This window comes from Epinephelus fuscoguttatus, linkage group LG19 (assembly GCF_011397635.1).
Source record: "Epinephelus fuscoguttatus linkage group LG19, E.fuscoguttatus.final_Chr_v1".
Classification (NCBI taxonomy): Eukaryota; Metazoa; Chordata; class Actinopteri; order Perciformes; family Serranidae; genus Epinephelus; species Epinephelus fuscoguttatus.
The window spans coordinates 1654771-1668291 of NC_064770.1; the positions used below are offsets into that span (position 1 = coordinate 1654771).

Here is a 13521-nt window from a genome sequence, read left to right on the forward strand (position 1 = left end):
CCTTCTAAAAGCCTTTTGCACTGGAAATAAAGCACAATAGATCACTTTTAGAGCAAAGGAAAGAAAAATGCCATTAGAACCACATGCTCTCAGCTCATATGGTCATGCAATCATATATACTTTTGCATGTTTACCACACCCCTACAAAAATGCACCCATACACACACTCACATGCTCAAAGCCAATAGCCTATACTGTAACTCATAAACAAAAATGAATTGCATCTTGGAGGCATGATATGATCTATCAAATTTGAAGTGCACGTGCATGTGTGTGTGAGTGGTTGGGTGGGTGAAGTATGTGTGAGAGAGAGACAGGGAGCAGGGAATTGTGACCTGAAGTACAACATAATTTCTCTCTCTCTAGCTACAAGCAGATACACACAAACAAATACATCAATCTCCAACATCAATATCAACAGATATGTATTAATTTAGGTGCATCCATCTGCTACACTGGCCTGTAGTGCTCCATAATACAGCAGCAATGCCCCTAGTGGATAACAGGAAAACTGCATGTATTTGCCTCATGGGGCAAACATGAGAAAAGGGCTCAATCTGGTGGAAAATAGTACAAACTACAATTTTAAAGTAGGGCCGTAACGGTACATGTATTTGTGTCGAACCATTCGGTACGCGACTTTCGGTTCTGCAAGACCCTGTACCGAATTATTGGGCGCAGGATATTATTTTATTTTATTTTAATTCAGTTTTTGCGAGTCGAACAATTTAAAATATCTAGTTCCCCAATGGACATAATTGCGTGACGGACCGAGTCCGACCGGAAATCTCCGCTTTCACTTTGTGCAGCGCATTCTCACATTTTGACAACGTGGCAAGTGAGCCTGACGAACCTGAACACCCACCCGCAAACCTTAAGTCTTCCGTTTAGGAACACTTTGGTTTCAGGGTAAAATACGAAGATGGAAATAAACAAGTTGACAAGACAAAAGCAGTGTGCTGACACTGCAGAACAGCGGTCGGGTATGTACGTGGAAACACGTCTAACATGCTAACGCATCTAAAGCGACACCACCCGAGTTTGAACGTTAACCGGCACGACTAGAAAAAGCAATCTGGTGCAAACTACAATATCGTCATCATTTAAAAAGAAAGAGCGCTTCCCTGACCATCGCACTAAAGAAATAACCAATGCCATTGGAGCTGAGTAAAATTGTTTAAGCTGCACTTTAGATATAAGCATGTTTTGTTTACTGCACTTTAACAAAGTGGGAAAGCTAAGTAGGACCCTAGTAAAACTGAATCTGAGCAGGCTTTAAAGCTGACCAGCTGCACTATACTTTTTATTTTAACTGAGTAAAACTGTTTCAGCAGAAATTTATATTTATATTTTTCATTCAAAAAATGTGTTAAAAAAACAGCAGGATTTTATTTTTAACTTTTATATTTCTATTTTCATTCAAACAATGTGAAAAAGCAGGATTTTATATATATTTGTTTCATTCAAAAACTGTGTAAAGAGTTAACTGCTGTGGTGCTATGTTTTAATAAGGTTACCAATAAGTAAATATTTAGTAGTTGTCTATTCTTTTTCATTACTGTACCGAAAAAAAAACGAACCGTGACTTGTGTACCGAGGTACATACCGAACCGTGATTTTTGTGTACCGTTACACCCCTATTTTAAAGCCATGGGCTCTAGATTGAAAGTCTGATGTAATACAATACATGAATTTATACCAGGGGTCATTGACTACACACACACACACACACACACACACACACACACAGATCCAAGGGTATAGGTTTTGTTTCAGCTTAGGGAAATGCATATACACACAAATTTTAAGCGTCAAACACTTAATTTCCTGCTTCCTGATTTTTTTCATGCCCCAGTTTGTGTCTTTTTGGCACAATAAAAAAAAAATGAGAGTGATCAAAGCTTATGTTCACCTTTGTTCAGCTTTGTTGTCCTTGTTTAAACTGTGTGTTTATTTCTGTGTATGTACACTGGGAGCACAAAACCAGAGTCAGATTCTATGCATGTGTACGACATACTATTGAGGTTGATTCCGATTCTGATCTCCATAAACAGACTCTGTGGGCCCACAAAATTCCTCAAGCAACTTTTCAACTTTTTTTTAGGTTTAGTTTGTTTTCTTTCTTTCTTTCTTTCTGTCTTCTTTCTTACTTTCTTTCTTTCCTTTCTTTTTTGGAACCTCTTTTCCATTGTTTGTGCTCCAGCAGCACAAGCAGTCACTCACTTAGCTCTAGCTGCGTTTAAAGACAAATTCTAGTGTAGGGGTGGATTTAACCATTTTGCACCATTAAGGGGTGAGAGGGGTCTCAGAGAGCTTCCACTATTTTATAAAAGGTTTAGTCTTTCAACCAATTTATTCAGTCAATTTTAATTAAGTTATGGCACTAATTACTTAGAATTAAATATTGCAAACAAAACCAAACTTCACTTTAGGCTTTTTGAGGGGCCCCTTGCACTGGGGCCCTGGATAATCAGTCCCACTTTTCCCCCAGTATGAGGCCCCTGCTGATCTCACCAGCTAGCTTTTACCCTCTTGCTTTTTCCTGTGTAGTTAGAGGTTCTTTCATTATTAGCTGTAAATAGTTAAAGAGTTGAGTAATTCCAAACATGTGGACGAATGTGTGCCAGTGTAAACTGTGGCTTTGAGTGGCGCAGGAGAAAAGATCTACGGGTGACCAACACATTGGTTGTCCTCTGTGGATCATGAATATCCACAGCAAATGTGTGTGTACTCATGGACCAAAGTGTTTAACATATCTTCATAAAATGGTTAGTATGATACACTATGAATTAGCGCCCCACGAATGGATGTTACGTCCTTGATGTAAAGATACGTAATTAATGTAAAGTTATGGGGATTAGGTTTAGGCAATGAAAGTTACTGTGGTTAGGTTCAGGAAAAGAAGCATGTACCTTAAAATGACTCAAAATTCATGTGGTTCCAAACACACATCTCCAGGGAAAAGTCCTGTGTTTTGTGACCAATCCACCACCACAACCTGCCTACTTACAAGACTGCTCTGGACTGTTTCCTTGCTTACTGCCGTCAGCACATTGGTCATGTGATCGCCTTTCAAATTATGTGGGATTTGGGTCCATTACTTTTCAAAGGAAAGCGAAGGAACAGTTTGTGAGAACAGCCTGAAATGCTGAACTGACAAAGAGAAAGCACTTGGTGGAAACCCAGCCCTGACCAAGTCCTACCAGTCTTACAGATGGGGCAGCAGTGGTTGGGTTCATAGGTGGGGTTGACGCAGTGAGGGGCAGGGCAGTCCGAAATGCTGCAGTACACCTCTCTATTGGCCTCGCAGCGACATCGCTCACACCTTGACAGCTGGAACACATCAACAATTTTAATGTCATTGACTTCAAGTTTTCACATCAATTGTGACCATTTGGTGTAATACAACAAACAAATGAGAGCAGGCCAAGATGACTGGTAAGCTCCATCTCACCTTTATGTCAGTCAGTGTCAAGCAAACACACAAAGACAGCTGATCTGTCTCTCAAGTTATTAGACTGACTGGATGCACTGTCTAATACACCATCAGTTATATAAAATACAGTCAGTAGCTATCCTTCCTCAATCCCCATTGAGCACATGGCTGCATTGAAACTGTTTGCTGATGTAAAGATGCAACAGCATCAATAAGACAGCCCAGATTTAGTATTGAAGGCAGAGCAGCTACTAGACTTGGCTTATAAACTCACACACAAATTCTCTCCTTCACATGTGGCAGGCAGCACATTCTGTGATTGTCATACTCTCAGGGTTAGATTATCCAGACAAAGAAGACAACCATCCTCAGACCCCACCCTTATAAAACAGGCATGGGTGAATTTATTCAAAGTGGAAAAATTTCACAATACATCTTCAATTAATCATTTCACATGTGATATACTTCGCAAGATATGTATTATTATCTAATCCCACGGCAGTATCTCATGGGGAGCTCCTGTGTCAATTTCTAATTTCTTATTGTAGTAGATATATTGCATATATGGCACAAAACTGTTACAATAAAATAACACCACAAACTTATTATGGGTATGGAGCCCTGTGGCTGATTTATGGGCAAAATATAATGAAACTGCATGTGTGGTCTGCTTTGTGCACCATACCAAAAATACACAATGCACAGAGTAGGAAAGGGGGAAGCCCTTGGGTTAAACCAGCAGTGAAAATATGCACATATAGTATTTTCCCAACCCTATGTAAATATATTGATAATCTCATATTCATGTGACAGAATATCACTTATAACGCCTATAAATTTACTTGTCAATAATATATCCAGGGGTGGAACGTGACAAACTACAATTTTGAGGTACTTGTACTTTATTCGAGTATCTACATTTTATGCTGCTTGACACTTTCACTCCACATTCATCTCACAGCTGTAGTAATAATATTTACTTTTCAGTTCAAGATTTTATAGGCAACATCAATCACGTGATTTGTCAATAAAATATCACTAGATGAAACTACCCAACTACACAGTTGTAAAAATATTGCTTTACCTTGACAACATTAAGATTCTGACATGAATCAAGAAAAAAATCCAATAATAAATAGAGGGGTCTGATTAATGTAACACTTTCAATGGAGCCATTTTGCATAATGAGTACCTTTACTTTTGATACTCCACAGGGATAGCTCAGATTTTTTCAAGTGTGGTTGTATGAGGTACTTCCATAGTCAGTATATTACATACAGTAGATGTCAGTCAACACACCCCCAGTTTTGATAAGCAGGTTAGAGACCTACATTAATGCCAAGCAATCTACTGCTGTGGAGGGGTCAGCAACAAACCGTATTTCAGCAACCTAAAAAAAAAAGTCCCATCTAAATCAATCAATATCAGTTTAAATGTAGGCTACATTATATTATATATTAGTATTTTCACTCTTTTACCCTTGTGTCAGATAGTAATTTACATCAGGAAAATGAAGCTGTTATACAGCTCTCTTCAAACCCAGACTCCGTTAAGAAAATAGTGATAAACCACTGATGAACCCAATGGAGCCTGGTGGATTCAATATGAGCATAGATGGGGTGCTGAAGCTATTAACAGCTTCTCCATCGGAACAGGCTGTTTGACAGAAGGGTAAAGCAGTGAAAATACTCAACATTTTACACTTAAAGTGATAGTGATTTTTTTTAAGTGGGATTTTTTGTTTGTTTGTTTGTTTGTTTGTTTTGTGGCTAAAATGCCTTAATTTGGGGGGGCCCTCGTCCACAGCAGTACATTATTTAGCTTCCGTGTCAGACTCCAACCTGTTTCCCCAAACTAGGGGTTGGCTGACTGACATCTTGTAGAATTTAGAGTTACTGCTGCTGCTGTTACTAATATCAAAGTAGGGTACTTTTTCCACCCTTGATAATCTCATGCATACAAAAAAGTAAAACAAAAAACAGGAACAAGGAACTACATGTAAAAAAGCACTAATTCATGATGTGATGTGTATAAATCTTAAATAACGCACTATCACTGACAAGCTGTGGCATTAAATAGCTGGAGCTGTGCGAACTGTGACTGGGACAAGGGAGGAGGGAGAGAGGAAGGAGAGGTATAGAAGTTTGGATATGTCTTACCCTGAACTCCTCCAGGAGCCGGTACGTTTTGCCCCCGTAGACACAGACCCTGGCCACAGCCTCGCACACCGGACAACATGCCCTGTATCTGATCCGCGTGCACCGGGGGTGGATGCGTGGACACTTGGGTCGGACGCACACTGGACCGTCCACGGTGCACGTGCACGGACACGCCGTGGGGCTCGGGTAATAAACCTCTCCGATTCCGTAAACAAATCCGTGGTCGTCGATGCACCACTTTCCCCGGTAGTCCCCAAACTCGTAGTCCAAGTCGGTTTTGGAGGAGTATTCCGCCGCCACCGCGAGCTCCGCTGTGCATCTCGGACCGTGAGCTGGGAGCAGAAACAGCAGCAGGGCGATGGAGAGGCAGCGCGCACGGTACCGGTGGCTCATGGTGAACAGGTTACCTGCACCAACACCGACACTGACCATCTGTGTGTGTGTGTTGCGCTGCTGCGCCTTAGTGTGCTTCTTCCATCGTCAGGGGCGCCGGTGACGCCGGTACATGCGCAACAGTCCGGACTGTCACTGAAATGCAGCCCAGGAATTCATTTATACACGCGGCGTCGCCCAAGGGGGGGGGGGGGGGGTTACTGCCTTAATTATATTACTGTCATGTCTTTGGCTAAGGAAAGGAAACTAGTCCATACCCACTGAGTGCACAGTTGCCCATGTACAGTTTCACATGGTGCATGTTTGGGATACAGGTCATAGGAAATTGCAGATTTAATAGTCAACTGAATCCATTAAGAAGAGCAATGTATTCAGACAGAGTTTTTGTGAATTTGATAGTACGATTGCTTTACTGAAAGTACAGTTCCATTGCCAATAGTGGGATAGTTAGTGGGCTAAAACTGTACATTAGTAGTTGAGGTAGCACGATGAAAGGCAGATAGTTAAAGTGTTTATGTTGTATTGACTTAAAAGTGGGGCGCGGTAGTTCACATGGGAAAGGTGCAGCTAGCCCTTGTTGCAGCGGTGGGAGTTGGAATCCAGCCCTCAGGCAACCCCCCCCCCCCCGAGTTTAGTAAAAATCGATATGGGGGTTAGGCCTAGATAAGAAATTAGCTCTCTAGCGCCCCCATTTTGTTTGATGGGGTCAATAATGGAGGGGTCCCCTCAGATTATGTGTGGTCTGATTAAAAAAGAGATTAACTCTCTTCTGAGGCGCTGTTCAGAATTCGTCATGCACAAAACAAGGTAAACTTATTATTTTAATCAATCAATTCAATCAATTTTATTTATAAAGCCCAATATCACAAATCACAATTTGCCTCACAGGGCTTTACAGCATACGACATCCCTCTGTCCTTAAGACCCTCACAGCGGATAAGGAAAAACTCCCCAAAAAACCCCTTTAACGGGGGAAAAAAAACGGTAGAAACCTCAGGAAGAGCAACTGAGGAGGGATCCCTCTTCCAGGACGGACAGACGTGCAATAGATGTCGTACAGAACAGATCAACATGATAAATTAACAGTAATCCATATGACACAGGGAGAGAGAGAGAGAGAGAGAGAGAGAGAGGGAGAGAGAGAGAGAGAGAGAGAGATATGCAGGTAATGACAGTATCTTACAACAACATTAATGGAAGTAATAATATTATAGTTATAGTTCTGGTTACTGCGGTACAATATGTTGAAAGTATGTATTAATACCTGGCAGTATACATGTGTGACAATAATCATATGTGTATAATAACAGAAGAAGTATGACTAATGACTAATGATGGCAGCAGCAGCAGGAGGCATCTGGCGGGACCACGGCAGCAGCACAACCACACACGCCACGCTGTCCAGGCACCGCTGTGATATGAGTTAATCTGAGAGACAGTGGAGCACAAAGGCTCCGGAGAAGAAGCCGATTTATTGACAGTCTGTATGTCCGGGTTTGATTGATGCAGTAATAGTATTAGAGAGAGAGAGAGAGAGAGAAGGAGAGAAGGGGCCCGGTGTATTATAGAGGGGTCCTCCGGCAGACTAGGCCTAAGTCAGCCTAACTAAGGGCTGGTACAGGACAAGCCTGAGCCAGCCCTAACTATAAGCTTTATCAAAGAGGAAAGTCTTAAGTCTAGTCTTAAATGTGGAGACGGTGTCTGCCTCCCGGACCGTAACAGGAAGATGATTCCACAGGAGAGGAGCCTGATAGCTAAAGGCTCTGGCTCCTGATCTACTTTTGGAGACTTTAGGGACCACGAGTAACCCTGCGTTCTCAGAGCGCAGTGTTCTGGTGGGATAATATGGCACTATGAGCTCTCTAAGATATGATGGAGCTTGACCATTTAGAGCTTTATAAGTTAACAGTAGGATTTTAAATTCAATTCTGGATTTTACAGGAGCCAGTGCAGAGAAGCTAAAACAGGAGAGATATGATCGCGTTTCTTAGTTCCTGTTAGTACACGTGCTGCTGCATTCTGAATTAGCTGGAGAGTTTTTAAGGACTTACTAGAGCTACCTGATAATAGAGAGTTACAATAATCCAGCCTTGAGGTAACAAAAGCGTGGACCAATTTTTCTGCATCTTTCCGGGTCAGGATAGGCCTAATTTTCGCAATATTACGCAGATGAAAAAATGCAGTCCGTGAGGTTTGCTTTAAATGAGAATTAAAAGACAAATCTTGATCAAATGTTACTCCGAGGTTTCTACGGTAGTGGCAGGGGCCAGAGCAATGCCATCTAGAGAAACTATGTCATCAGATAAAGAGTCTCTGAGTTGTTTGGGGCCAAGAACAATAACTTCAGTTTTGTCTGAATTTAACATCAGGAAATTGGTGCTCATCCAAGTTTTTATGTCTTTAAGGCAATTATGGAGTTTAGTTAATTGATTGCTTTCTTCTGGCTTCATTGATAAATACAACTGAGTATCATCCGCATAACAATGGAAATTTATAGAGTGATTTCTAATGATGTTACCTAACGGAAGCATATATAGAGTAAACAGGATTGGTCCGAGCACAGAACTCATGGAACTCCAAAACAAACTTTAGTACGTAAGGATGGTTCATTGCGAACGTCAACAAATTGAAAACGATCAGATAAATAAGATTTAAACCAGCTTAGTGCTGAACCTTTTAAGCCAATTAAGTGATCCAGTCTCTGCAGCAGAATTTGATGGTCAATTGTGTCAAACGCCGCACTAAGATCTAATAAAACAAGTACAGAGACGAGTCCTTTGTCTGAAGCAATCAGAAGGTCATTTGTAATTTTAACTAGAGCTGTCTCAGTGCTATGATGCACTCTAAATCCTGACTGAAATTCCTCAAATAGATTATTATCCTGGAGAAAATCACACAGCTGGTCTGCGACTACTTTCTCAAGGATCTTTGACATAAAGGGAAGATTAGATATTGGTCTATAGTTGGCTAACACCTCTGGATCCAGGGTGGGCTTTTTTAGTAGAGGTTTAATTACAGCTACCTTAAAAGACTGTGGTACATAGCCTGTTAATAAGGATATATTGATCATATCTAATATATGAGTGTTAACTATAGGTAAGACCTCCTTAAGTAGCCTAGTTGGGATGGGGTCTAAGAGACACGTTGATGATTTGGATGAAGAAATCACTGCAGTCAATTCTTGAAGAGAAATTGGGTAGAAGCAATCTAAATATATATTAGATTTTACAGCTGTGTTTGAGGTTAGATAGGTACTATCTGAGGGCAGGAGGTCATGAATTTTGCCTCTAATAGTTAGAATTTTGTCATTAAAAAAGCTCATAAAATCATTACTGCTAAGGGCTAAGGGAATACAAGGCTCAATAGAGCTCTGACTCTCAGTCAGCCTGGCTACAGTGCTGAAAAGAAACCTGGGGTTGTTCTTATTGTCTTCTATTAGAGCTGAGTAATAGTTTGCTCTGGCATTGCGGAGGCCCCTCTTATAAGTTTTGAGACTGTCTGTCCAGATTAAACGAGATTCTTCCAGTTTGGTTAATCGCCAATTCCTTTCAAATTTTCGCGATATTTGTTTTAACTTACGGGTTTGAGAGTTATACCAAGGAGCGAACTTTCTTTGCTTTTTTAACTTCTTTTTAAGAGGAGCTACAGAGTCGAGCGTTGTTCGTAGCGTGAGCGAGCCTACGGTGCTATCAACAAAATGATCAATTCGAGAGGTTAAAGTCGGCACGGAAACCTCTGTTACTGAAGGTATTGGTATTGAATTTAACAAAGTAATCTTTTCCTTAAGTTTTGCGACAGCACTATCTGATAAACATCTAGTATAGTAACTGTTGCTGAGTGGCGTGTAATCGAGTAAAAGAAATCAAAAGTAATCAGATAATGATCCGATAGCGAGGATTCTGTGGAAAGACTTTTAGGTTATCAATTTCAATTCCATCGTCAGAACTAGATCAAGGGTATGGTTAAATCAGTGAGTTGGTTCATGTACACCCTGACTGAAGCCATTGTAGTCTAATAATGATATAAACGCGGTAGCCAGGGAGTCATTATCAACGTCGACATGAATGTTAAAATCGCCTACAATAATAACTTTATCTGATTTAAGAACTAAACTGGATAAAAACTCTGAGAATTCAGATAAAAATTCAGAATACGGGCCAGGAGCACGGTACACTGTAACAAATAAAAGTGGCTGCGAGGTTTTCCAGGTCGGATGTAAAAGACTAAGAACGAGGCTTTCAAATGAATTATAATCTAGTTTAGGTTTAGGACTGATTAACAGACTAGAGTTAAAAATGGCTGCAACTCCCCCTCCTCGGCCGCTGCCTCGAGGAATGTGGGTATTATTATGACTGGGAGGAGTGGACTCATTTAGACTAACATATTCATCTTGACACAGCCAGGTTTCAGTGAGACTGAGTAAATCAATATGATTATCTGATGTTAATTCATTTACTAACACTGCTTTAGACGATAGAGACCTGATATTTAACAGTCCGCATTTAATTCTCCTGTTTTGTCTTTCTGTCACAGAAGAGGTTTTAATTTTTATGAGGTTGTTATGCACAACTCCTCTTTGTTTAATTTTAGATTTAGATAATTTAGGCGGTCGGGGGACAGACACCGTTTGTATAAAACTATTAAAACTATGGCTGGGTAACTGAACTAGAAGCTCAGAGAAGCGTTTAGGACTGCGACTCTGAGTCCTGATCTCAACTCTGGGTTGTCAGGGATTTAAATTACTAATAAAGTTTGCCAGGTTCCTAGAAATGAGAGCAGCTCCATCCAAAGTGGGATGAATGCCGTCTCTCCTAATAAGACCAGGTTTTCCCCAGAAAGTTTGCCAATTATTAACAAAACCCACATCGTTTGCTGGACACCACCTGGACAGCCAGCGGTTAAATGATGACATGCGGCTAAACATGTCATCACTGGTCAGATTTGGGAGGGGTCCAGAGAAAACTACGGAGTCCGACATCGTTTTTGCGTATTCACACACCGAAGCAATATTAATTTTAGTGACCTCCGATTGGCGTAACCGGGTGTCATTGACGCCGACGTGAATAACAATCTTACTGAATCTACGTTTAGCTTTAGCCAGCAGCTTTAAATTTGATTCAATGTCGCCCGCTCTGGCCCCAACTCCTCAAAACCCAGTCATCTACTAGCAATGAAACTTCGGAAGGATGAGCACTTTGCTGATATTTTTTGCATTAAAGACAAAGATGGCATTATACATTGTGACCCAAAAAAAGGAAACGCTTCTTTTGCCTCCTTTTATCAGGAGTTATATAATTAAGAAAGTAATTTTGACAAACATGTCTGCAATAATTTCTCAAATAACATTAAAGGTGCTGTATGTAAGAATGTGGCCAAATGTACTGGGGACACTGCTAATGCTGCTTGCCGTGCTGCTGTAGCTCAGTCGTAACTGTAACTGATGCTGAGACTCTACTGACTGTGTGACTGGAGACGGCAGTGGGTGGCGCAACAGGCCAAAACACAAATTCAAAACATAAACATGATTTGCAGACTGCAAAAAAAAATTTTAGATGCAAATATTCTGGCTGTACTATTGTTGTTGGTGAGATCAGTATGTTACATGAACATTATTCCTTAGTCTCTGTGACATATTAGGAGGATTTTACGACTATTTGCTTTAGATTTCTTACATATAGCTCCTTTAAACTATCCCGCCTTAGTAATGATGACTCCGTAAAGCTAGATGGACCGTCACATTGCAGGGGTGTTAGGCAGCTGTTAGGGACATGCAGATCACCACGGCCAGACAGAATTCCACCTGAATTTTACCTCAACCTTTGGCCCTTGATTGGCCTGTTGATCCAATATTCAATCAGAGTGGGATCATTTTCCAGGGATGTTAATTTGGCATTAATTTCACTGCTTCTTAAAAAATGAAAGGATCCGGTTGAGTGCTCCAGCTACGGGCCTCTTTCGCTTTTAAAAGATTCACGAGAAATTACTGGCCCTGCGGCTTCAAGGCCATATGACAGAACTGGTTCGTAGTGACCAGACAGGGTTTATAAAGTCTAGACTGGCTACAGATAATGTTAGAAGACTACTACATGTTATAGATGGGGCTCAGAGCTTAAGTTTCCCTGCTGCTGTCCTTTCACTAGACGCAATGAAGGCATTTGACCGCCCGGAGTGGCCCTTTCTGTGGTCAGTGTTTGAGTTTATGGGGTTCGGCATCCCGTTCATCAGTGATTAAAGTGCTGTATAATAACCCAACAGCTGTAGTGGTTACAGGCAAAACTAGCTCTCCTCCTTTGCTATCTCAAAAGGATCAAGACAAGGCTGTCCTCTCAGCCCTCTGCTATTCGCCCACAGTCTCTCCAATTTCCATTCGAGGAACACACCATCACATCTCGCTGTATGCTGATGACATTTTATTGTATATAAACAACCCAGTGCAATGTATCCCACATGTTTTGTCAACTTTTGAACATTACAGCAAGCTTTCCGGTTTCAAAATAAATTGGCAGAAATCAGATTTGCTACCTTTAAATCAGGCCATGTGTAATGCTCCCATCCCTGCATCTATTCAATTCAATTCAATTCAATTTTATTTATAAAGCCCAATATCACAAATCACAATTTGCCTCACAGGGCTTTACAGCATACGACATCCCTCTGTCCTTATGACCCTCACAGCAGATAAGGAAAAACTCCCCAAAAAAAACCCTTTAACGGGGAAAAAAACGGTAGAAACGGTATTCCAGTCACTAAAAACTTTATTTATCTGGGGATAGATGTCTCTTCTTCCATACAGACAATAATTAAAAACAATTTTTGTAACACACTTAACAAAGTCATGGTGGATCTGGACAGGTGGTCTAACCTGCCAAATACACTTTGTGGCAAGGTAGCCATAATTACAATGAATATTCTGCCCAGAGTCAATTCTGTTAGTTCAATGCTCCCCCTTCCCCCGCCCCCTCAATATTGGAGCAAATTACAGTCAGCAATAACTAAATTTCTTTGGCATGGCAAACGACCTCACATTAAGCTCACCACAATGCAGCGAGAAAGGCAGGCCGGCGGCCTGTCTCTCCCGAACTTCAAGTTTTATAAGTGGGCCTTCACATTTAGACCTCTCCTAACTTGGTTACACTCTGATGCTCAAGTGTTATGGCGAGCTTTGGAGGAGCGGATGATAGCTCCATACTCTTTTACTAACATTCTGCATTCTAGTATCTCACTCCATCACTGCCGTTTGAGATATGGTCCTATGATTTCATATTTGCTATTGATATGGAGGAGGGTGGAGAAATTAGCTGGTTGCTCTTCTGTTTGGGGCCCACACTCTCCAATATTTAACATTGAGAGTTTGTTGATTGGCAGTCATCCTGTTTGTTTTCCTGATGGGGAAAAAAAACATTTGCACACTTGGTGATATTTATGGGGAGGGAGGGTTACTTACTTTTTAGAACATATGTATTAAGCATGGTATACCACGTACCTCCTTTTTCTTTTATTTGCAGCTGAGATTGACTTTAAAAGACAATGATG

General features: G+C 41.0%; 1 protein-coding gene across 5 annotated transcripts in view; it reads right to left on the bottom strand.

Annotated features, from left to right (window-relative positions):
* The window catches only part of si:dkey-283b1.7 (von Willebrand factor C domain-containing protein 2-like), a 32798-nt gene extending 26717 nt beyond the window's left edge, over positions 1 to 6081 (bottom strand). For 4 of the 5 annotated variants that reach the window (XR_007447800.1, XM_049560326.1, XM_049560325.1 and 1 more), the window contains exons 1-2: positions 5596 to 6081; positions 3204 to 3333 (exon numbers count right to left, since the gene is read on the bottom strand). Coding sequence is in view for 4 of the 5 variants with exons in the window: in XM_049560326.1 (XP_049416283.1) it covers positions 3204 to 3333; positions 5596 to 6027 (562 nt within the window). In the remaining variant the exon portion in view is untranslated. The remainder of the gene's footprint in view (positions 1 to 3203; positions 3334 to 5595) is intronic. The other variant, XM_049560327.1, reaches the window with a different exon arrangement.
* Between the last annotated feature and the right edge of the window lie 7440 nt (positions 6082 to 13521).